This window comes from Hippocampus guttulatus, chromosome 14 (assembly GCF_054856545.1).
Source record: "Hippocampus guttulatus isolate MCC_2025c chromosome 14, RoL_Hgut_1.0, whole genome shotgun sequence".
Lineage (NCBI taxonomy): Eukaryota > Metazoa > Chordata > Actinopteri > Syngnathiformes > Syngnathidae > Hippocampus > Hippocampus guttulatus.
This window is the reverse complement of record NC_141274.1, coordinates 33,719-57,382: the sequence shown is the minus strand read 5'-3', so window position 1 is coordinate 57,382 and position 23,664 is coordinate 33,719. Positions and strand designations below refer to the sequence as shown.

The 23,664-nt window shown below is 53.7% G+C and overlaps 2 protein-coding genes across 5 annotated transcripts; one reads left to right on the top strand and one right to left on the bottom strand.

Moving 5' to 3' along the window:
- The first annotated feature begins 144 nt into the window (after nucleotides 1-144).
- Nucleotides 145-12,801, top strand: dpp9 (dipeptidyl-peptidase 9). 4 transcript variants are annotated; one of them, XM_086128699.1, is made up of 21 exons: nucleotides 145-306; nucleotides 1,853-1,934; nucleotides 3,361-3,599; nucleotides 3,786-3,898; nucleotides 4,705-4,878; nucleotides 5,155-5,323; nucleotides 6,330-6,440; nucleotides 6,604-6,732; nucleotides 6,807-6,868; nucleotides 6,961-7,061; nucleotides 7,811-7,988; nucleotides 8,836-8,995; nucleotides 9,120-9,199; nucleotides 9,312-9,464; nucleotides 9,559-9,694; nucleotides 10,111-10,256; nucleotides 10,337-10,483; nucleotides 10,617-10,769; nucleotides 11,108-11,250; nucleotides 11,442-11,474; nucleotides 11,911-12,801. In XM_086128699.1, exons 2-21 carry the CDS (start codon nucleotides 1,879-1,881, stop codon nucleotides 12,356-12,358), a joined length of 2,931 nt encoding a protein of 976 aa, XP_085984825.1. In that variant the 5' UTR covers nucleotides 145-306; nucleotides 1,853-1,878; the 3' UTR covers nucleotides 12,359-12,801. The 4 variants fall into 4 exon arrangements, with proteins under 4 accessions (XP_085984825.1, XP_085984824.1, XP_085984827.1 ...); XM_086128698.1 differs by having other exon boundaries at nucleotides 5,152-5,323; XM_086128701.1 differs by having other exon boundaries at nucleotides 11,363-11,474; nucleotides 11,911-12,136.
- A 1,270-nt stretch (nucleotides 12,802-14,071) lies between these two features.
- On the bottom strand, nucleotides 14,072-22,261 carry angptl4 (angiopoietin-like 4). The gene is made up of 7 exons (XM_086129673.1): nucleotides 21,690-22,261; nucleotides 20,759-20,869; nucleotides 20,132-20,207; nucleotides 17,401-17,514; nucleotides 17,219-17,314; nucleotides 16,831-17,115; nucleotides 14,072-15,836 (listed from the first exon to the last, which is right to left on the bottom strand). The coding sequence occupies exons 1-7, from the start codon at nucleotides 22,149-22,151 to the stop codon at nucleotides 15,652-15,654; spliced, it is 1,329 nt and encodes a 442-aa protein (XP_085985799.1). The 5' UTR covers nucleotides 22,152-22,261; the 3' UTR covers nucleotides 14,072-15,651.
- Between the last annotated feature and the right edge of the window lie 1,403 nt (nucleotides 22,262-23,664).

Genomic DNA, 23,664 nt, shown 5'->3' with positions numbered 1-23,664 from the left:
TCAATATCGTTCAACTCCGAAAGATTGTAAACAGACGTTGTCAAGGTTGTTGCGCCACAGCAAAGTTTCAGTCACGCGTGGTTTAGTAAGGCCAATAACGAAGTGGCCATTGACACAGTGCGTTCCCGAAAGTGTCCCGGGTATGTGCAGCACAATTGCGAGCAAAGGTTCCGCCCGCTTTCCGCTCTGGAAGCGAGCAACATTTTATGTGGCCGCTCCGGGAAATGGCCACAACCCTCAGCTGTCGCAAAATATTGACAAGCTAGGAAAGCCTCCTGCTCGATATAACAAACAGCGCGTAGTTTGGTAAGTGGTTCCGTTTATTTGGGTTCGTTGCATACGGGTAGTGCACGTTTTTTAAAAATGTAATTTTATTTATAAAGCCGAAACCGCTAGCGGTAGCTATCGGCCACCTAGCTTGGAGCTAAATTAACGGTAGCAATCGTTAGCAAGATAGCTTCGGAGCGCAAATGACAGTCGACAACTATGATGTCAACACCTAAAGAAACAAGGATTGATCCACTCTCTCCTCTGTCTGAAAAGCAAGTTCGGGTTTTGCCACCCGCTGCCAAAGGAATCTTATCGTTGCGTGCGGCAAATGTTCAACACCGGATCCGAATGGACCGGTCCCCCCCCCCCACCCCTCCCCCGATGTGTCAGTAAAAAACAAAACGGAACAAATATATTTTATCGACAGCTTCTTCCCATGACCAGCGTTATTGTTGCAATTTAGTTCATCACCACCCACAAAGTTGACACGGTGATGACATACATATTTGGTGTGATGTCAAGAATCAAAATCCGGACATTCACAATTACGAGGACTGTCGTTTGTTGTTCCCGTTTTCTGTCATTCCGAACACTGTATGTCACATTGCTTACAGAGTGATGTGATCAAAAGTTGTAAGCTGATAAGACTGTTGTGCACTTTACAAAGCTACTTGGAGGGACTCTCCTAACCTCCTAGCACAGTAATTCTTAATGTTCTTCATAATGATTAACATACAGTAGCATAGCCGCTTGTTCATGAAAAACGAGGTCTGGGTTTGATTTATTTCTTAGGTGGGGTTCCGAGCCAGGGTTCTCAACCGTTGTCGCCACGGGGCCCGCATTTTCCACCCCACGTTTATAGGAGTTAAGAATGATAAAGACAACGTTTGATGTAAATGCAACCTCTTAAAAACGCATGCCCGGTACATTTGATTTTGAAACGCTTCAAATGAGGTCGAAGTGCCCGCGACAGCATATTCTTAGCCGTGACGTTTGATAGACAGAGGCTGAGCTGCACTGCATTTGTTTGCCGCGTAAACTAGTGCCGAGAGTGCGCAGTAATTAACGCTTCCTGTCACGTTCTCAAGCTTTATCTCTTTGAACATTGGGCATGTGATAGTCCATTTGAAAGCGATGTTATCAAATCGTAGAATCGAATGTAGTGGAAGAATAAAATAGTTTGCACAATTGATTGAGTCATTCTTTTGTGCGTCACCCTTTGAGGGCCCAATCCTAAATACACTTCTTCTCCAGAGCCGAGAGTACATTTTTCCTTTGTCAGTTTTCCCCGCACTAATCCCTGACCCAACTCCGATTATAAAGGAAGGAATGTGGAGAATTGCGTGGAGACCCAAAAGTTAACCCCATTTAAACATTAGTCTTTGCCGCAAGACTTGCAGCTTCCACGCCGCTTGGTGAAGGATTGACTTGGTTCCACTCATTTTTGTTCAGAACGCGTTCCGTGGATTCACGCGTCAAGAAACAAACGGGGACGTGCTATTTTTAAAGCTTGACTCAATTTGCTTATTGTGCACACCATTTGAGGAATTTCACCGCTGTAAATGCCGATTACATGTTGCAGGTTTCCAGAGGTGCGTTGACCGGTGAATGCATAGAGTCAAGAAGGCCAAGCTTTGCCAAACTGAAGAGGGTCTCTGGAAAAGGTATCGTTTTTCCTTTCATCTGTGCTTCTGAAGATCGATGAACACACTTGGCTTCGTGTAACAGGTGTAGTTGCAGTGGAACCTCCAAAGGCAAACACTCCAAAAATGACATCGTTTGCAATTCAACTGAGTTTACTGTGAACGTCGGAGATGTTCGATACTACTTTTTTGCAAACCGATACCAGCAGTCGTACTCCGCTGCTGACACTCACCGATACTGATATCGAGTGACCGATACCACCGGTACTTTTGATCCATACAATTTCTCTTAAATCATTGACAAGATGATTTAAAAGAAACAATGTCATTGATTTCTGACAAAATGCAGCGCTTAGATTCAAAACATACAACACACATAACTCACTCTGAATCGGGATTCATTGGTAATGAGTGCACATTAAAATTGACAGCTCCCCGAGTTTTTAATCTCACTTCAAAATCAATTGATGTGCAAAATAATACAGGTCCCACCGTTAAGCGTGCAGCATGACAATCTGAAGTTGGAAACGAAGCAGCTGAAATATTCATCACAATGTATTTCATTTTAGCCGCCACTGATAAATTAAAAAAAAAAAAATTAAGCACCACTTCAAAATAGGAAAAGTATGAATCCTGAATCCATCCGTGCCCTTTACTTGCCAGTTGTAGACCGGCCACTAGGCGGCGCCAGTAACTCATATCGGTGACTAGGATTGGTGCTGCCGGCAACCTTTTTATGAACGCTCACTATTTCGAAAGGAGGCCGCTGCCGGCCGACTAGCGATACCTGGCCTCAGTATTCTCACATACGGAGGAAATAGCCTTCAGAAGTCTCTTTGTTTCTCGTGCCACTTTGCGTCAAGAAGACGCATGAAATAAGGGGGCGACCAAGGTGGGATATTTCATAGTCGACGACAACAAATTTAAAGTTGCGCGGACGCGTCTCCGTTGAGGACGCTATTGATATTTTTGGAGCACGGCGCGGCCTCGCCCGACCGCTTTTGCGCTATCCGCCGGTTTGAGAGCGTCACGGTCTGGCGATAGCAGCGGACAGGCGAGTCCAAACGTAAATTGGCCGACGGGAAGACAAAGTGCCAAAAAACCCTCGTCGATTGGTCGAGCTCAACGTTAGGCATCGATGCGCAACCGTCAAACGGATGCGTCGACAATCCGGTGAACTTGTCCAGCCCCCGACGCGTTGGAATCATCGGAACTTGTCGTGACGTAAGGCGTGGTCTCGACATGCCGGGCATCCCGTAGACCGTTGGCTTTTGCCAAGCAGGCGCAAAGCACAAAATTGCGGCGGTGACGAGTTTCACCCCAGACCCCCCACCCCCTAAAAAAAAAAAAAAAAAAGGAGCTGGTGCTTCCACTGTGATTACAAAGAGAGGAAGTAAGTTCCAAATGATCCCCCGCATGTCACGTCGTGACGCTGGCGGACGTTCAGCTGCGTTACAGTGGGGATGACGGCTGTGGACGGCCTCTCGGACAGCACGGAGGTGGTGGAGATGGAGGACGTGCCTTCTCAGTTCTTTGTGGAGAAGCACTCGTGGGAAGGCCTCCGCGACATCATCCATTGTAGCAGGAAGTATTCGGGCATGATCGCCAACAAGGCGCCCCACGACTTCCAGTTTGTGCAGAAGAAGGATGAAAATGCTCCCCATTCCCACCGCTTATACTACCTCGGTAGGTTTGTGACTCGCGCTTGCTCTCGGTTCGTTTTCCCCTCTTGACCTTCTCAAGCCCCCCCCCCCCCCCCCGCGCAGCACAAATAAGCTCTCGTGACTTGACGACGGTCTCGGCGTGAAATTTCTCCTGGTCTGCGGTTTGAGTTGAAGGTGTCTCTGCTGTCTTTTTCTCTCCGTTTGTCAGGAATGCCTTACGGAAGCAGAGAGAACTCTTTGCTCTACTCGGAAATCCCAAAGAAGATCCGCAAAGAGGCTCTCTTAGTCTTGTCGTGGAAACAAATGCTTGATCATTTCCAGGTGAATCGCCACGACACTCTTCTCGGTTTGCGTCGCCTTCGTTGCAATCCTGATCTGCTGATGACACAAACAACAACATGCAATCGTGCGTGTGTGTTTCTTCAATAAATACGAATATTTATAAGATAAGATAACCTTGATTTGTCCCGCACTGGGGAAATTTGCAGTCTACTTTGTAACTTGAATTCAAAATACACAGTCATGACATCACAGACTGGCCGCAACATTTTTTTGCTTCAATTCAGTGGCTGTTGTGCTGCTCCTTCTGGTGTTCAGTAAGCCACCGTTAAATTTCTTTGCTCTTTATAGCGGATAAAGAATATACGGCTGTGAATTATTGTTATTATTATTATTTTTGATCTCATCTCCGCCTACATGTGCGGGTTTGTATTCAAATCTGCCTCACCAATGCCAGTCATTAGCCCCGTCCGTCTATGTCGTTTCCCCGTCGTACGTTTTAGTTTGACTGGGTAGGTCCATCCGTCCGTTTTTGTCAGGAAAGGCCTAGAACAGCTGAACTTCATTTGGGCGGGGGCAGGTGTGTGCTGACTCTCATTCCACATGGGGTTGAATGTGCGGGGGTCCCGATTACTTTGTCAATCGATAAACGCATTTCTCCACAACAGTTTTCACCGTTTGGCACCCGGTGAAGTGCCACCTCCACCTCGAGTTCCTCCGTCACACCTACGGCACACCTCACCGCCGTCTTCCAGTCATACATGTCCTGCACCGCTCGAACGGACTTCTCCGCACACGAAATAAAGGAATTGTCCGTGTTAATGGAGCATCTCCGCTGTCACTCGAAGGCGACGCCGCACCAGGGGGCCTACTCGCGAGAGGAAGAACTGCTGAGGGAGCGCAAGCGGCTGGGAGCCTTCGGAATCACCTCTTACGACTACCACGCGCGGACGGGCCTGTTCCTCTTCCAGGCTAGCAACAGCCTATTTTACTGTCGTGACGGAGGCAACAACGGCTTCGTTGTGAGTAGGCCGCCGCGGCGCGGGCTCTTCCGCCGAGTCCTCCCGGATGATATTCGGATGCGGGTGGAAGGATTTGAGAGGCGTGGCCGCGATTGTCCACTTCGTTGTCGGGAAATCTAGTCTCTGCGTTGCAAATGAACGTCACGGCGTTCATGTTCATTTTGCGCTCACGCTAAAGTATGCGTATCTTTGTTTGTTTGGGGCTTTTCCCCCCCCTCCCTTTCCTCGATCTCATTCAAATCTCCCGCTTCTCTCCCCGCCTTCTGCTTTTAGCAGTCCGCTCCCGTCAAGCCCGTGGAGATCAAGACCCGGTGCTCGGGCACCCGCATGGATCCAAAGATCTGCCCGGGAAACCCCGACTTCATCGCCTTCGTGAACAATAACGACCTGTGGGTCGCTAATGTCAAGACCGGAGAGGAGAGGAGACTCACCTACTGTCACAAAGGTGTGAGGATGACCGATCGAGTTCACGTTTGTCGACGCTACGGCTTCATTTGTGAGCCTGCGGATTTGGACGCTTCGGCGTTTATGGATGGATGGATTTCTTTCTTTCTTATGATGAGGGCTAGCGGAACACGTGTTTGGGAGAATTTGTTGTCATCCACAAACCAAGGTTGAGTTTGTGGGCCATCATTTCAAAGGGCACTTTTTGGGGGCAAAAGGCAACACCCCGCCGATGTCGGGCCTTCGACCCGGCGGACGTTTGAAATAGACGACGCTAGTATTTGTCTCAAATGTTGAGGCTTCGGCTGGAAAGCAAACTCAAATGTCAGGAAGAACAAGAGAAATTAATTTCGGGCGGTGGCGGGTGTGTGCCGATTCCCATGTAACGCGACGAGAGTTTGAATGTGCCGCTTGGCTGGTACGCGGGGGTGTGCACACTTGTGCAACCATATGATATGAACCCCCTCCTTATTCAAATGGAATACACTTACGGGTACATCATAGCGACTTGGCCTCGGTCGCCTCTCGGCCGCACGACGGTGACGCGCTTGACTTTGCAGTCGGCGATCCTCCACCGAGCGTCTGCAGCCGGTCCGGAACGCCGCCGCTCGCCTCTTGGCCGGTACGCGTAAGAGGGAGCGCGTCGCTCCTACTCTGGCCGCATTGCCCGTGGTCTGCGGGCACCGGGCAGGCGGAGCCTTTTCCGTTGCGGCTCCCTCTCTTTGGAATGACCTCGCCTTCAAACTCCTTGTTAGTCTTTTGACTCGGCGTGAGACTTGATATTGAGTTTGGCTCTTGTCGTGCTTTCTCTTGTCTTTGTTGTTCATCGATGGTTTTCTCATTTGTTGTCATATGAATTTGTTTCCATACAGCACTTTTTCCAGAGCCCTCGAAAAATGCACTTGGAGTCGAGTTTGTGGATTCTCTTTTGATCACCCCGCGCTTACGTCCGATCTTCTTTCCGTGTCCCGAGGATGTCATTTCCTTCTTTTCCGACTCTTTTCCAGGTGTGGATAACGTCAAAGAAGACCCCAAGTCAGCGGGCGTAGCAACATTCGTCATCCAAGAAGAGTTTGACCGTTTTACCGGCTACTGGTGGAACCCCTCGGCAGAGGAAGGTCAGCGCATACCGGCTCCGATTTTTACGCGGGCGCTCCGTCGTTCCGCCGAAGCTCGGAGTATTTCGGACCATCTTTCGAAATCTCTTCCTCGCAAATGATTTGCTGCTGCGCCTACACGTGTCCAAAGTGCGTTTGTGTTTTTTTTTTTCCCCCTACCGAGACTCGAGCGGGGGGAAAACGATGTCTCTGCTGTACGAGGAGGTGGATGAGGCGGAAGTGGAAATTATTCACGTGCCATCTCCAGCACTGGAAGAGCGCAAGGCGGACGCGTACAGATACCCCCGCACAGGTCGGTGCCGCCGTCCGCGCCGCCGAGCCGCGTTCCGCGCCGCTTGACCGAACCTCGGACTTTGGGATGTTTAGGGAGCAAAAATCCACAGGCCACGCTCAAACTAGCCCGGATCAAGACCGACCGGCGAGGAAGAGTGAGTCGCACTTTGACCGCTCGTCATTCTTTTCTCTGGGATGCCGTCGTGGCCGCGCGCTCCTCACGGTGGCCGCCCGTGCGTGTCTGCAGATCGTGAGCGTGCGAGATCAAGAGCTGGCGGTCCCCTTCGCCTCCTTATTTCCGGGGACGGAATACATCGCGAGGGTCGGATGGACGACGGACGGCAAATAGTAGGTGTCGAGTCCGCCGCTCTGGCGATCGGCTGCGGAACGGGGGCTCCCTCCGGCCGCGCGTCAAACAATGGCCGCCCGAGTTCCGTTCGCTTGTGAGATGTCACCTCGAAGAACTCTTCATTTCCAACACGGAGACCATTTGGATTCAACTTTGATGTGCATTTGGACATTTGAATGGAATGCTTGCTCAATTGCAAATTCCTTTATTTGGTGTGTCCCAATCGCCCAACGTTCCGGTGACTTTTTAGCTACCGCTGGATTTTAATGACGGTCGTGATGTTGGCACTTGCGGAGAATTTTTTTTTTTTTCTTCCTCCCCAAAGGTGCTATTTGGTATAAAGTGCTCTATTTCTATCCGGGGGCATCTCGGTCAATTATGGTGTCGTGGAAAACAGATGGTTTGGGTAAAAAAGTGAAACTCGTACAAAGTCGCGACACGTGGATTGAAATCTCGAATGAATTGAGTCTGGAGCACTCGGACGATGATAGCTTCCGCCTGACCAAAGCCTCCAATAATCAAATGCGCTTCATAGAATTGAGCATTGTCAAAAAAGCGTCGGGCAACTGTGAGTTTCACCTTTTGAAGCCAACTACCGATAGGAATGAGCCGGCGTGGCGATACGGCGCCGATTCGAAATCCGAGCTTGTCGCTCTCCGCGACATTCGGACTCAAGAGTGACGCAGCGCAATGACCGGATTGAATTCAAAGAAAGCCTTTGCCAATTGCGTCTGCGCCTTCCTCCTAGCGGCTGGGCGGTTTTACTGGACCGCAGTCAGAGGAAACTGCAGCTGGTCCTGCTGCCTCCGTCTCTCTTCATCCCGGTCACAGACGACCCGGTTCAGAGGCGGGCCAGCCTGGAGGGCGTCCCCGTCAACGCGCGGCCGTACGTCATCTACGAAGAGACCACCCACGTCTGGATTAACGTACGTCCTTCCCGTCTTTGGACCTCCGTGCGCCGCGTTGACCTTCTGCGCGTGCGTCCTTTTCTTTTTGTCTTTCTTGAACCCCGAACAAAAGTCACATCCGCAAAGAGATGATTGCGCTCATAGAATATTCTCAGCGTTTGTCCCGAGTCATTGGACAGATTGATTTTGCATCGCGAAACAACAAAAGTGTGATCGTTGGGGTCGTCTTCTTGACTTTCTGTCCCCCCCCCCCGCTAATGCCTGTGAATTATTCGATGAATCGTTTTCGACCGAATGGCGGCAACATGACAAGTTTGCCCAATAGCCGAGTCTGGTTGGACTGGCCGCTTCAACCGTTACGAATTTGGAAAATCGAATGATGGCTTCTGCAGAAAGGGAGATTGTTTTTTTAGGGGTGGGGGCGGGCAACAGTTTGGTGTGCTGTCACCTGCAGATAATCTGCTCAAGAGTAGAACTGAATTCTTTTTCAGCATATGGCCTTGAGCCTTCCCTTGGGTCTGCTGCACGGGGGACCACTTCTTACCCGCCGAGTCCCGGTGACAAAAGGGACTCTCGCGCTCCACGCCTCCAAATTACTCGTGACGGTTTTCTACGGCTTCGGAGCGTGACATAAATAGCGCAAATGGAAGAAGGTTCATGAAAAGGGGAAGGGTCCTAATCAATTGGGGGGGGGGCGGGTTGGTTGTAAATGTATTTTTTACTGAGGATTTGGTTTGTTTTTGGGGGCGGGGGGGGGGCATTTGAAGTGCTCGTTCCACGTTGTATTTGATTTAGTTTTGGAAAACCCTCCAAAGATGGCAGCCGCTCGTCACATTTCTATCGAGCGTTTGTGCTTCTTTTCCAGGTCCACGACATATTTTATCAATTGACTCAAACGTCAGATGAAGAGTTTAGTTTCATTTGGATCAACGAGTCGAAAACGGGTTTCAGTCATCTGTATAAAATCACCTCCCTGTTACAACCCGGCTGCTGCAAGTGGACGGACGATTACCAGCACACGGAAGGTAAGGTGTCGTTGACCCCCCGCCCCCGCCGGGCACTTTTATTTGATGTGATGTGATTTTTTTTTTTTCAAATTCTATTTTGTAATGCCCCGCAGCGTGGTGATTTTTTTCCTCTCTCCACCAGGACAATTTAAATGTGCAATCAAGGAGGAAGTTGCTTTGACGAGCGGGGAATGGGAAGTGCTCGGCAGACATGGCTCCAAGGTAAAGACAATCGATGGCCTCTCGCCCCGACTTTCCCCGAAAAGAAGAATGGGCGATGAGCGCGCGGTGGCCTTTCCGGTTGTGAGTGCGAGCCTCTTTTGCCCTGGATTAGATCTGGGTGAATGAGCTGAGCAAGTTGGTGTATTTCCAAGGCACCAAAGACACTCCCCTCGAGCATCACCTCTACGTCGTCAGCTACGACTCGCCGGGAGATGCGGCTCGACTCACCAAGCTGGGCTTTTCTCACAGCTGCTCCGTTAGTCAAGTAAGAGCGGTCCTCGTGGTTCGCGGCTCCGATTTTGGGCCGCGCGTGACCTCCTCCGCTCTCTCTCGCTCTGTCTCCCGCCGGCGCTCGGCAGAACTTTGACTTTTTCGTCAGCCACTACAGTAACGTGAGTACACCTCCCTGCGTTCACGTCTACAAACTGAGCAGCTCGGAAGGCGATCCGTTGCACGTCGTGCCCGAAGTCTGGGCCAGCATGATGGAGTCGCCAGGTACATTCCGCCAAGCGTGAACTTCCCCGCTTCCTTTGTGATGAATGCGTGCGCGAGCGAGGAACGAGATCGGTTTGTTGCGATGCTTTCGGTGCATTTTTCTGCGGTCGCTTTTGCACGGCGTCTTCCCCCGGCGCGAGAGACCGTGATGGCGTTTGGGCCATAAACGGCCGCGGCCTCGCGACGGGAGCCTGGCCGGCTCGGTCGGGTGGAGCATTTTTGCTAGATTTTTTATTTTCGGAAGGGCTCCTCATCCTATTTTCACCCCTTAATACGACGACTAGCACGTCACAATCCGAGAAGCCACGGATACGATCCAAAAGGTGAATTTCACGTCCGGCGCGACCGATCCCGAAGACCCCGGCGGAAACGGCAGCCCCGCTGACGGTTGACGATTGCACCGGCGTGTCTGGCAGGTTGCCCGGGAGATTACGACCCGCCCGAGATTTTCCACTTTCCCGGCAAGTCCGGCTTCCGGCTTTACGGGATGGTTTACAAGCCTCGCAACCTGCGGCCCGGCAGGAAGCATCCCACCGTCCTCTTTGTGTACGGAGGCCCGCAGGTTGGTGCGGAGAAGCGTTGCGGCTCGGGCCCCGGCGCGTCCTTTGGGCCCGGCGCTCTTACGATGCTTTGTTTTGCCAGGTGCAGTTGGTCAACAACTCCTTCAAGGGCATGAAGTACCTCCGGCTGAACACGCTGGCCTCGTTGGGCTACGCTGTCGTGGTCATTGACGGCAGGGGCTCTTGCCAGAGGGGCCTCGAATTCGAAGGCGCGCTTAAAAACAAAATGGTAAGCGGGATCTTCATGTCGCTTATTATTATTTTTTTTGGAATAACTCTTTAGCACTGTCGACGTCCTTCAGATTGTAACGTTAGTTGCCATGAATGTCGGTTGAAAGCGCGCGCCGAATGGCTTTCCTCAGGGTCAAGTGGAGATCGAAGACCAGGTGGAGGGCCTTCAGTACGTGGCCGACAAGTTCAACTTTGTGGACCTGAGCCGCGTGGCCATCCACGGGTGGTCCTACGGCGGCTTCCTCTCTCTCATGGGCCTCATCCAGCGGCCAAACGTATTTAAGGTGAGGAGGCTGAAACATTTTGCCTTGAAGCCGTCTGCCACTTTTAGTTGCGACAGACCAAAAAAGAAAACCCTCAAGCTTACCGCCGTCTCGTCGAGTCGTATTTGAGCCACACTGGAAAAAGAAAAAGAAAGTAAGACGAGCTCCATGTAGAGGGGGAGGCGTCGTAGTTTCAATCCCTGCCCACACGGTGTCGGTGTTTGACGGGGCAGTTGAAGCACCGGATCATCCTGAGGAGTTCAGCCCGAACCACATTCTGTTCCGTAACATCAGTTCATTTCCCTCTCTTTGAAATCCTTGGTTTTCCCGCCCGCCTTATTTGATGGCGCCCGCGTCAGTTGGCCATCGCAGGCGCCCCGGTGACCGTGTGGATGGCGTACGACACGGGCTACACGGAACGCTACATGGACGTGCCTGAGAACAACCGGCGAGGTTACGAGGAAGGCTCGGTGGCTCTGCACGTGGACAAGCTGCCCAGCGAGTCAGTCCGATCTCGTCTACGTTGCCGTTTGTTTGACGGCGTCGATCTCGGCGCGCGCCGCCTTGCCGACGGCCGCGCCGATGCCCGCTCTTCAGTGTTGCTGTCGTTGCAGGCCCAACCGCTTGCTGATTCTGCACGGCTTCCTGGATGAAAATGTGCACTTTTTCCATACCAATTTCTTGGTGTCGCAGATCATCCGCGCCGGGAAGCCCTATCAACTTCAGGTGACTCTCCGACGCACACACATTTCACACATTTGCGAGCGGACGAGAGTCCGTTTTCTTGAAAGGAGCAAAAAACGCTCGCTCTCGATCACGAGAAGTCCCGGCCAGTGATTTGCATCCGACTCGAGTTGGACTCGGAGTCGCACCGCGTCACGCCCGATGCGCTTCCGGCATGCTCGCGACCCTCCCGAGGAGAAAGAAACGGCTCGCGTCACGGATGGAAAGAAGTTTTGTTCCATGCCGGATCCGGCCACACCCTGAAGCGGTTGCCGTGCAATCACGGGGCGGTGCGCGGTGTCATTTTCTTTTTTGTTTGCTTTGTTTGAATAGAATAACTTCAAATGCATATACGGCGGCGTATCTTTATGGGGATAGAACGCGGGCACGAGAGCGAGCGAGCCGATGCCAATCGTTTTGTTTTGTGTCCGCTTCGCAGGTGTACCCCAACGAGCGACACAGCATCCGCTGCCCGGAGTCCGGAGAACACTACGAGATCATGCTGTTGCACTTTCTACAACAATACCTCTGAAATGAGCCCGGATGTCGTCCCTCCAGCTCGGCGCCTAACTGGGCGGCCGCTGTCCACCTTCCCCCATCGCAAACTTAGACTCCACTCCCGTCGCCCCTCGTTGCTCTGTTGCCGTTTCGCCCCCCGCCCCCCCCCCCCCCCCCCCGCGCGTTCACCGAGACGGCGAGCGAAGACGAGGGGACATTTGAGAGGCCGTGTGCAGACGGAGTCGTCGCCTTCGCCCTCGTCTTCCTCCTTCCATCCTTGCCAATGTTCCTGCGACCCGCTTTCAAATGGTGTGTTTTACCCACTCGTGTCAGTCGTAGGAAAAAGGTTACAGTTGACGGATATTCAAATGGAAATGGACAAGACATAGTTGCACAGGTTATACAGGACATAATATATGCGTTCAATCCACTTTATTGCAGATGAGCTGAACTCTCCGTACCTAATGTGAGTCGCCGTATGTGACAAATGAAGACTTGGAAGAAAGGCTCGTCCCGTGTCCGCTTGTTTTAAGTGTGTTTAAAATAAAGTATTTTTATGAATTTTTATTATTATTTTTAATGAAAGCTGACAGAGGCCAACTCGTTGCTGTTTTCTGTCCACTTTCATGCCATTGTTCAAGATCATCCGTTTGCCTTCTCCGCGCATAATTTATATTTGCCAAAGTACCTCTTGGCGATGATGAAGCCGGTCGTTGCTTTTTTTTTTTTTTTACTGCAATACAGCCGACAGAAGGTCGAGCACTGGAGGCTTACGACAGCTTTGTACCATCGGAATTCAATTTGTACATGACAAATAAATGGCTGAATCGTTGGCGAGCTTTCTTGTTTCCTGACGCGGCTAAATGCCCACCAGCCGGCGGGGAAAGAGGTGGGCTCTCCCCTGAAGGCGAGGCGCCCAGCGCTCGCCCCGCCGGAACGGAGGGGCGCTGGGGGAGTAGCCGCCCCACAACCCTCCTGAAACAAGAATCAGGCGAGGGCCCTGCCGGGGCCCTCGCTGGACGTGAACCTCGCGAGGCAGCAGCCGACTACCCGGGAGGGACGAGGAGGAGGAGGACGCCGACAGCGCTCGCAGTTAACGACGACGCTCTTTGCCCACAGTTGCCCATGCACGCTCCGGTGAGACATCCAGAAAAGACGTGGTGAGTACATTTATTTCATGCTTGTAATGATTGTCGGCAGGCAAGGTTTGCGTTTTATTTGGCTTTTTATTAATGACGTGCAGAGCAGTAAAACATGCGGTGGGTTTACTCTCGGTTACTTCCTGGAACGCCCCCTTATAGGCGTGACCTGTCAATCAACTGAAGTATGACATATCACAATACAAACTGTTTATAAAACACTACTCGTATAATAATAGCCTCTTATATGACAATGCTTAGGTTAACATTTGTCCTTTGTGACGGTACACTGACAGTTACAATACGAAGACAATTCTGTCTAGAGTCTAGCCTGAATTTTGAAGGGCACTCATAAGGCAGGACCGTCATTCATTGAGCTATGTGGGCCGAGTGCTCGTGCCGCGTCTGCCCCGGAGCTGGGCCGGACCAATTTTGCTGACTGGGCGGTTGAAGCGGCCGTACGTGTTTCGTACGCAAATCTTTTGGGCTTCTGCAGGTCAGCAAAGATTGTCAGAAAAAAAAGACGACTAGAACATCTGAAATTGATTTCGGATCTCATCCGAAACATTATCAACGGTGGCAGGTGTGTGGACTGACTCCCTTTCAACAGAAGTTTGAACGGGGGTGGTTAATTCTGAGGAAAGATCATTCTTTCAGTTGTTCATTCGTACCTCCCTTCAACGATTTATCGGGGCCTGTTGTTTGTTTGTTTTCAAATCACAAAAACGTGACATTTGAACAGCGGCGTGTCGACTTTTTAGATCGCAGCGCATTTACTTTTACTCCCGGCCTACAACTGAAAAACATGCCGATTACATTCATCGGCCAGTTAAATTGTCCTTCGGTGTGAGCGTGAATGGGTATTCTGTGATTGGCTGGCGACCAGTCAAGGGCGCGAGCTCTTGTTTTTAAAGACTTAATTAGTTTTGAGGTGAGATATGAAACGCCCACACAAACAACAGCTTTGCTCTAAATTCATTTTATTGGCTGCAGAAGGCCAAAAAAGCGTCTCTTAAAAAATACACCTCAACAAGACAATATAAATTACAAATACGACATTACTTGTGACAGCGTTTAAATAGGAAAATGGGAAAACAACACACGAGTAACAGTTCTATAAGACCAACGACACTATTCTTTCTTACGCTGTAGTACAACATTGGTAAAGAAGTCAATATGACTTCAAATTGTGCAAATCTCCACCCCTAAAAATAATGAAGAATATTCATCGTGCGATTGAATAGCTGGAATGCCGTTGTCGCCGTGCGAAGCTCATAGAGGGCAGCCGACGTTCGTCTTAACAGTCGGAAGTGTCAGTGTACAGTGATTTCAACTTTTCCACTCGGCCCTCATCATGCTCGCGCGGAGGCTGCGCTACTGTTCATCAAAGTCACATCTTGGTCCACATCACTGGCCATGCAAGAAGGAAAGTAAGAACAAAAAAAAAAAAACCCAAAACCTGATCCTTTCACCTTGTTCATGTTGAAAATGCTCTGTGATTTGGGGTCATTATTTTTCTACATAATGATGTTTTGTTAACATCTGTTCTTCTCCAGAGTAAAAAATAGCCATATGTTCTTACTTTCAAATTTCAAATGTTTTGACACACTATGTGCGGTGCGCCCCGACTAGTCTTAAATGGCATTCAGCTTAAGATTGTGTGGGTGACAAATGAATGAAGCAGCAAAACCCTCCCGTTTTCTCCATCTTGTGTGTGTGTGTGGGGGGGGGGGGGGGCATATTGCCTTGTACAGCCACTTGCTGTCGACTGAAATTGACATGACGGTACCCCAAGGCTGAGGTAATGAACATTCAGGGCTCTCCTGTTTGTGGGGGTTGGTTAGGTGACATTGGCAAGAGGAGCCCTTGGACTTTGTCGAGTCATTTTCAATCGACGGCACGCGACATCCTGAGAGGGATAGAAACGGGCGGGTTCTGACGCTTCATTTGTGTTCCGCAAGCGCAATGCGGCGCAATATCAAACGGGATGCCGCGTTTAGGGCTGGGGGGCCACATTGAACGAATCTCAAGTTTGAACTTCCCCTCGGGTTGGCCCACGATCGAGCCAAACGGCATCATTTGGCGGCAACGATCCGATACATTGGTGAAGGGTCAAGTCGGAAACGACAAAATGGGACAAGCGTCCCCATCTCTGTGAGGCTCGGCAAAGTGAAACGAAGCGACGCGGTCACGCGAAGCCCGCGGGGTCCAACCGCGCGGAGAAAACACCGGCCCCCGAGCCGACAAGTTGCAAAAGAGACCTTTTCGCGAGCGGCTTGGCGGTGACCGCGCTTGATGATCAGCCTCCCAACCGTCGCCGATGAGTCTCGGCTCGTTCGGGAATTCCGGCGGGGCCGGCGTCCCGGCGGACACGCCGCGAGGACCGCGTCGAAAAGTTCCTCGCTCGCCGCCGACTTTCCGCCTATAATACCGCAAAGGGAGTGCGCCGAGGTGCCGAGCTCTAAAACCTGAACCGAGTTCTAGCGAATCGGAGGACGAGTCCAAGATGGTCGTCTTTGTCCTCCCTCTTTGACTTGACGTCGCTAAGACTTGCTCCGGATCACGGCCGGGGCGATCATCATCACGCTGGATTTGAGGGGATAGTAGCGCCCCCTCCAGGTCTTCCAGAAGATTCCCTGCTTCCTCTGGTGCCGCTGTTTGGGCGGCGGGCTCCGGAAGAATCGCCCGTTGAGGTTGGACCGACCGCAGTTACTGAACCACCAGCCGCCTACGGCGGAAAAGAAAAAAAGAAAGAAAGCAGTTTAGACGAGGTCAGAAAGGACACAACCGGTGTGCCCAAAATGATCCAGTTTGTTTTCTGTGCCACCTCGATGACGCCAAAGCCCTGCGAAGTGACCAAGCGCATAACGGAACAAACTCTCATCGAAGTCCTCATTGCCCATCGGAACCGACGGAAATGCCATTCATCCGTTGCGGCCCCGTGTTGTGCCCCCTTGTGGCGGTGAGCGAGTGGCCTTACCATGATGGGCTGCTCAAGTGCAGAAATACAAAGAAGAGTCCCACAACCAAGTGACTCATTAAGCTGCAGTACGGTCGACGGATGCTATCCGCACGAGATGGGGACCGCTTCGGCCCATCAATAGTGAAAATCTGCGGAGCACTGACGCGCACTGGGGGGGGGGGGGGGGGGGGGGGGTCGGTGCCGTACTGTGAGCATGTGGCGGTCCGCCGTAATAGTCGTCATTTTTCGCACAGGATAAAAGACTTGTGTCTGTGAATATTATCGTCTGTGTTGCTACGCCGGTTGTGTTCCAATATCCACCGCTGACAATGACCGCGAAGTCAATGCTACTTTCAGGAGTCTGCCGAGAGCGTTTTGCATTGTGTGTTGGCATTAAGCGAGAGGACTCGTGTCCTTCTCTTCTAGACAGCAATATACCCTTTTAAGAACGATCCGCTGCGTGTTGTGAAGTTTGCTGCGAGCAGCAGAAGTTGCACTTCTTGTAACTCCAATTTTTGCTCGGAAGACAAGGGGGGAAAAAATGGCTCGAGCTCCGACTTGCATTTGAAAAATCTCCAAAATTGGGCAGCGAGTCAAGGAACGGCCGAATCGGTTGAGACGCGTTGTTTTTGTATGCGGGGGAGCGGCCGAGCTGAGCCCGGGTCCCGAGCAAAAGTTCTCAAGTCTTTGCCGCGCGCGCGTGTTTTTGCCGTCCGCTCGGCGGCCACGAACGAGGGCGAGCGTCTTTCGAGCATCTCACCGGAGAGATGTCGGGCGCAGTTGGTCTCCTTTTTGCGGTCGTTGTCGCGGTCGCGGGTGGAGAAAGGCAGACCGGAAGCGGCGTCGGAGCCCAGCGAGCTTTCCAGGGGACCGAAAGCGCCCGCCTCCCGGATCCGGAGCGAGTACTCGGTCTCCGCTCCGCCCAGGCGGAAAGGGAGGCGGATGCTCGCAGAGTCCCCCCCCCAGTCGGACAGCTGGATTTTCAGGACGTGGTCCGCGTTCTCCGCTATGGCGTGGATCTTTTCCAGGCCCAACCAGAACTCGCCTGAAGAAAGCCAGCGAAAGGAAAGGAGCGCCGTCACGACAACGCGGTCGCGTCTCGAAGGACTTGAGGCGACGCCATACGGGAGCGCAAAGTCGCGCTTTACCGTCGACGCTGCCGAAGCCTTTCTCGTAGGCGGACCACAGCCGGTCAAAATCCACGGAGCCGTCCCGTCGCCTTTGGACCACGGTCCATCCGCCATCTGGACAGAGCCGCGCAAAGAAAACGCCGTCTCGGTTGAGCTCAGGTCGGACTCGGGGGGGCGCCCCGAGTCTCCCGTCCGCTCACCGGCTGTCATCTCGCAGAAGACCGGGAAGGCTTCCGTGTGGCGCGGCCGGACGCTGAAGACCCCGCTGGTGGTCTCGCCTCGCAGGAACAGCTCGTGGCAGTCGGACGCCATCGCTGGAGGAACAAGACGGAGAAGAATGTTATTGGTCAACGCGGTTTGACCCCCCCGAAACGTCATGGCTCTAAATGATGACGCGTGGTAGTAAAATCCGTATTGTGCCAGCTTTTGTAGATCAACCTTCAAAACAAAAAAATGAAGAGGGATGGATGGTCACAAGCTGAATATCAAACCATTTTTTGCCCCCCCCCCCCCCAAATATCAAAATGAAAAAGAACCCCCAAAAGTGTGTGATCATTGAGCACATAGGCGTCAAAGTCGGGTCCCGGGGGGCCGCCGTCCCGCGTGTTTTCCAAGTCTCGCCGTCGCAACGCGCCCGATCGGAATGATGGGATCAAGCCCGACATTGAAGCCGCTCATTCCAACCGGGTGCGCTGCCGCGGCGAGACTCGGAAAACACGCGGGACCGCACTTTGACGCCTACGAATTTGAGCATTTGCAATTCGAGACGGTTCCCGCCCCACCGCGGACTCATCGGCAGGTCGCTCCGAGGGGCGTTTGCAAACGACGCTTGTTATCTCGGCAAATGCGACGAGAGGTCGGAGGTGCTCTCTGACCCGGCATTGACAACCATCGCGCAGATTGTGCGAGAACGTCTCCCGTGGCTCTCTGCGGATGACCTTTCTCCCAGTTCCCAAGCGCCCCCCCCCCCGCCCGCCTTTGCCAAATCAATTCCTCCACCCCCACCCCAACATTCCTCAGGCACGCCTCGCCCACGTGCGAAGCGGCCCGCCGGTGACGCGGGCGTGCGTTGCCGCCGCGTGGCCGCCGCGTGGCCGCCGCGTGGCCGCCGCGTGGCCGCCGCGTGGCCGCGATGTGCCGCGCGCATGCTCGGGGGGGGGCTTCGGTGATTGTTCTCGCACCGACGACGAGTCCTTTTGTGCCTGTCGCATGTCTCATCGGCCAATAAATAGACGAGACAGTTTGATGAGATGTGAAAATATACCGTATAGATTTGAACTTTCATTTTGATTTGATTGCTGACACTTGTTCCGGACGTACTCGACTGCAGGGCGTTGTGGGGATGGGAGATGAAGAATAGGAGTCATTTTAGGGAAAAAAAACAACAACTGATGTTTGTGTTAAAAAAAAAAAGAGCTCAATGAATGCAAGAAATGGAGGCCTTGTAAAATGGAAGCGTAATATCATTCCATTGACATCGGAAATGCCGGTCGGCTCCTGCCTCGCTCACGTCGCATTGCAAGTGAGGCGGGACCTCCCATTTGTTCATGAACTCATCGATGTCATTTGAGTTCATTTCGCTGCATTTCCTAAGCGCTAAATATGTTTGGATCTGGGCGGCAAGGTGTGGCCAGCCCCCCTTTGGCCACCGGGATCATACGCCGTGACAAACGAGGCCGTTCGGATTCTGCAGTTCGTAGAACGCGGGTCGTCGCAAGCGCTCCCGTGGAAATGGCGTCGCCGCACGATGCATCCGGCGGACGGCAACGACGGCCGCCAAAGTTGACGCGCGCGCGCGCGCGCGCGCGCTCGACGGGGTGCCGATAGTCTTGCTTTTATCTTTTTGTTGAAGCGAAGCGCACGCGCGGACCTCGAGGCCACGAGCGCCGACTTGTGGCCGCGCGCCGCTCGAGGGCAGGGGGTTCTCCTGAACTTTGGCACACTTCTTAGTCATTCAAACGAGCGCGCGGGAGGAGGAGGAGGAGGAGCGCAGGAGGGACGTCTGACTCCCTGACACAACTGGGGGAAAGGTCGCTCGCGCTCCAGCGATGCGCACGAGAGCAAAGCAAGTACGTGCGGAAGATAGGCGCACAAAATTCGCAGCCGCCGGAGCGAATCGTATTCGGGGAAGTCTCGCGCGCAACGACAAACGATCAGCCGCTCCCCGCGCGTAACGCCGACCGGATGCTCCGGTCTCCCGGGAACTTTGCCGCGCTCGACGTCGCCCGATCGCGGCGACGGCGGCCAAAATATCCATCGCTTAACGGGCCGGAACGCGGCGACGTCGATGCTGTTCGTTAGCCCGTCTGTGGCCTTTTGCGCGGGCATCAAGCCAGCGGACGTCTGCAAGTGACGGGCTCGGTTGAAACGCGCGTTTTTGTTTCGGTGACAGTTTGCGTGTTGAGAACGAGCCGCATTTCGCGCCGGGGTCGCGAGCGCGAGCGGCAGAGAGCGTTTTGCCTCGGCGTTTCAAGTAGAAGCGCTTAACGCCCCGTCGTATTAGTCGGTCGGACGCCGCGCCGAGAGAAAGAAGGGGGCGGGGCGGCGGACGCGGTCCGCCGAAGCCCTCGTGGATGGCCGGCAAAAAACGTCAAGCGCAACAATCCGTCGGCGCCTCGGGACGGCGCCGGCAAGCTTAGGGTCGGCCGCCGGCCGAGAAGTCTCGTTCGGCCAACGGCGCCGGGCCGGCCCGGCCTAATCCTTTCTCGTCGGGTCCCGCTTAAGACGCTCGGCTTGCGCCGGAGCCGGCCAAAGAAGCGCCTTCCCAAACGGAGGGGGTCGCTTGATGCTAATCGCCGGTGATTTAAGCTTCTTCGGCGGCTCGGCTAAACAGACGGCCGGCCGGCCGGCCGGCCGCATTTGGCGTCGGATTGCGCCGCTTGATTTCTTGATTTAAGAACGGATCCGCGACACGCTCGGGCTTTGACTTACCGAGCGGCGAGTCGCGTTGCTCGCTTGTGGCGAAGCCTTCTGTGTCGGTGAGCGCTCTTGGTCTGGACTGTTGGATCTGGCGGCGGGTGGGGGGAGAAAAATAAACACCATCAAGTCTTTTGGGGGGGATATTAGTGATCGATGGTCTTGCCGCATTGCTCCCTTTCGGGGGGCTTTCTTATTATTCGCTCCATTTGCAGAATTTCTTTTAATGTTTCAAATGTCCATTTTTTGGGGGCGGTGAGGACCCTCCCTTATTTGCTCGAAAACTCACCTATTTGCTGTATTGGATTAGAGGCGTCTGTTAGTTAATCGTTGCTTTTCATTGTAAAAGTAACACGAACATAACATATGAGACGTACCGTCTGTATTCTGTACACGTGCAGTGTGTAAGCGATCTCCATTTGTCTGGCGTTAACCGTAGCTATTGAGCAATTTAGCAACTCATAATATGAGTTTGTTTTCTGCCTTGTTAGACGGTCTCGCAACAAATTTGAAAACAAAACAAGCTCAACTTGTCGCTCGGTGCTTTCTCAAGGGCGGCGGGGGGGGGGGGGGGGGCTACCGTCAATGAAAAAGTTGCTCGGTGTAGCGAGCGAACTCGTCAGCCCGCTCAAAGCCACTCACCTGACTTTGCAGGCTTCTAATGCGCACGTTCTGCTTGTCGAGCTTCTCCTGCTGGAGTTTCAGACGTGCCGTCAGTTCGTCCACGCGTCGGTTTTGAGCCTCCACGATTAGCTAGAAGAAAATGATGCACACGCTCATTCGAATGTTGGCTTTTCGGAAGATTTCTTTCTTTTTTTTTTTTCTTTATGTTTTGGCGGCGCCTTTGCGTCCCATTTGTTGACGGTCGGATGTCTCTCGACTTTGGACGTCTTCCTTGGCGAGGAAGACGTCCAAATGAAACAACGGAGCGATTTCCCTCCGACCGGCCCGCGTCATAGAAAGTGCGGATGTTTGTTTCTACAACGCGCGCGCGCGCACACAGGTGAGTCAAGTCACAGGGGCGGCTCATCGCGACAGAAAAGAACATTTGCGACGGTACTTGGCAATTCCAGAAGACGTTTGTCCGGCCCGCGGGGACAGCTCGTACGCACGCCGCGCACATGGCCAACACACGGACGCACTCGCCGCGCAACGCCGCCGACGGCGACGCGCATCTCTTGAATGAGCGTGACGTCGGCGGGCCGCGGTGAAATGCGGCCACCCGGTGGGATGCGTTCACAAAGTGCGAACGGATGTTGCCGCGTCGGAGGGGCCGATAAATCCGGCGCCCCTTCCGCGAGGGCGTCCCGCCTTGGCGCTTTGGTCGGCTTCGGCGGAGGTGTTCGCGGAAAAGACTCACTCGAGTGTTTTGTGGGCTCATTGGTCCTTTTTTCGCTCCGCGGCGTTTCCCCGAAGAACATTGATCGCTAACTTGCGTTTTCCCGACGGCGCCGCCGAAGCCGCGCCCCTTCATCACTTTGAGTAAAAAGGCGTGTTTGCGGAGAGAGCGGCATTGTTTTGCCTTCTCCTCGACTCGGTCGGGCCCGGGGTAAAACTCAAAAAGTGCGGCGACCTGGACGCCGCGCGCGTCGGCGGCGCGCTCCAGCCTCTCCTCCAGCCGGCTCAGCCCGGCCCTCAGCGCCGCCCCCTCTCCTCGCATCTCATCCGTCTTCTCCCTCAACTCGGCGGTGACGTCGAGCAGCCGGGCCTCCCCGTCCTCCAGCCCCCGGGCCCGAGCCCGCAGGGCCTCCCCCTCGGCCCTCCGCCTTCGGCTCTCCCCGGCCAGCTCGCCGAGGGCGCCGTCGTAGACTTTGATCTTGGCCGAGATGTCCCTCATCTGGACTTTGGTTTTGTCCACGTGCTCCTTGAGACCCTGGCCCAGCTGCAGCAGGCCGTGGGCGATGACGTTGACCTCGTCCCAGGCCGCGAAGCGGAGGCCTTTCTCCTTCTCGCCGCCGGCTTTCCTCTCCGTCGGGAAGGCCGCGGCCGAGACCAGCGCCAGGCCCAGAGCGAGAGTTGCCGGGGCGCTCTTCATCGTCCTCGTCGTCTTCGCCGTCTCCGCGACTCCCGGCCGGGCGGCCGCCGCTCGGCCGTTATATACTCGGGCGGCGCTCGTGCCGCAGCCGCGAGCGGCCCGCCATTGGTTCCCTCCCAAGAAGGGGGGGAGCGCCCTCGCTCACATTTCCCCCCCTCCCTCCCTCCCTCCCTCCACTTCTCTGTAAGCCAGCGACAAAGCCGCGGCCTCCCTCGGGAGACGGCGTCCGCCGTCGTGTATTTTTTCAAGCCGATGACCGTTTGGCAGAATGCCATTCCGATCAGTCACGAATCACGTCGCATTTTTGCGACGTGATTCGTGATGAATTCCAGCCGTGACCTTTGTTCAACTTAACCGAGAGCGAGATCGAAAACAATCATCGAACACGTCCCAAAACAACACGGACACCGATACATTTGCGACGACAATTCCTCCGTACGTCGTCACGTGGACCACGCGGGTGGGGATCGAAGCATCCGGCCGACGAGTCCGTCCGGCCCTCCTATGCGGGTCTTCAGAACTCCCAAAAATGCCAGCGAGTCCGCCTCCGAATCTGGCTCCGGATACCTCGTTCGCGGGTATTCCGCCGGGAGGCTGAACGGCAGTGTGAGAATTAGGGGAAAGTTCACGGCGCAGAAAAGGGCCACATTACAAGCTCCTTGCCCGCCCCCGCCGCCCCCCCCTTCTTTTTAACAACCTCTGACGAGCAGGATGCGTTGCGGGGTCGCGCCACAAAGACAGCGGAGCACATTGAACCCTCTCCCGTCCGCAGCGCACGCAGACAAAGTGGGTGAAAGGTGGCTGCCGACAGTGCCCGGGGCGGAAGCCGCTACAGCGGAGGAATTACGGGGCTCTCGCTTACGCGTCTGGAATGGAACAAACGTGCTTTATGCTCGCGGAAGCCTCGGCAAAGTGTGGGCGGTTTTTCCGCCGGGATAGCCAAAAGCTGCTGCGTTCCTGGCAAAAATACTCTTGTTGCTGTTCTTACCCATTGACAGGAAACACTCGCCGTTGTTGTGAAAGAGCCCATTTGAGATGGGGGCTGGGGGGGGGTCAGTCAGAAAATGGGCAATTGGAATAAAAATGAATGAATTTCGGCACGGTCATGTGGCATTCTGACATGATTCATAGATCAAGAAACAAAAGTCACAAAAACCATCCAGTGGTCACAAATCAAGAAAGAAATGAAGACCAATTCTTACAACCGGCCGGCCTTGTCGTGTTTTGCGAGGTGGTCGTCGGAGGACCCCAACGAGCAGGGGGGGGGGGGGGGGGGGCGGCTGAACCGCAACGCAATCGGGAATACGTCGGAGAAACTCACTCAAATCAAGTCCGGCAAAATCACAAGAAGTCAAAGTGGCAAAAAACCCAAGAGAGAAAACCAAACTTGACACGCGCGCAAAGCGACAACGAGCCGACACTCGGCGGCCGGGCATCGAGTCTTGGCAACGATTGACACGGTGAGCGACGGCGGGTGCGCGGCTGCGGGCGGAGCCCTACGGTGCCACCTGCC

Bases quoted from the DNA above. Each gene is read 5' to 3' on its own strand.
- dpp9 (XM_086128698.1), top strand. From the start codon at position 1,879: ATGCATAGAGTCAAGAAGGCCAAGCTTTGCCAAACTGAAGAGGGTCTC. The intron at 5,324-6,329 runs GTGTGAGGATGA...ACTCTTTTCCAG, and splicing joins ACTCACCTACTGTCACAAAG to GTGTGGATAACGTCAAAGAA. The intron at 10,257-10,336 runs GTTGGTGCGGAG...TTGTTTTGCCAG, and splicing joins TTGTGTACGGAGGCCCGCAG to GTGCAGTTGGTCAACAACTC.
- angptl4 (XM_086129673.1), bottom strand. From the start codon at position 22,151: ATGAAGAGCGCCCCGGCAACTCTCGCTCTGGGCCTGGCGCTGGTCTCG. The intron at 20,870-21,689 runs GTCGCCGCACTT...ATTTTCTTCTAG, and splicing joins CCGACGCGCGCGGCGTCCAG to CTAATCGTGGAGGCTCAAAA. The intron at 20,208-20,758 runs GTGAGTGGCTTT...ACCCGCCGCCAG, and splicing joins TTAGAAGCCTGCAAAGTCAG to ATCCAACAGTCCAGACCAAG.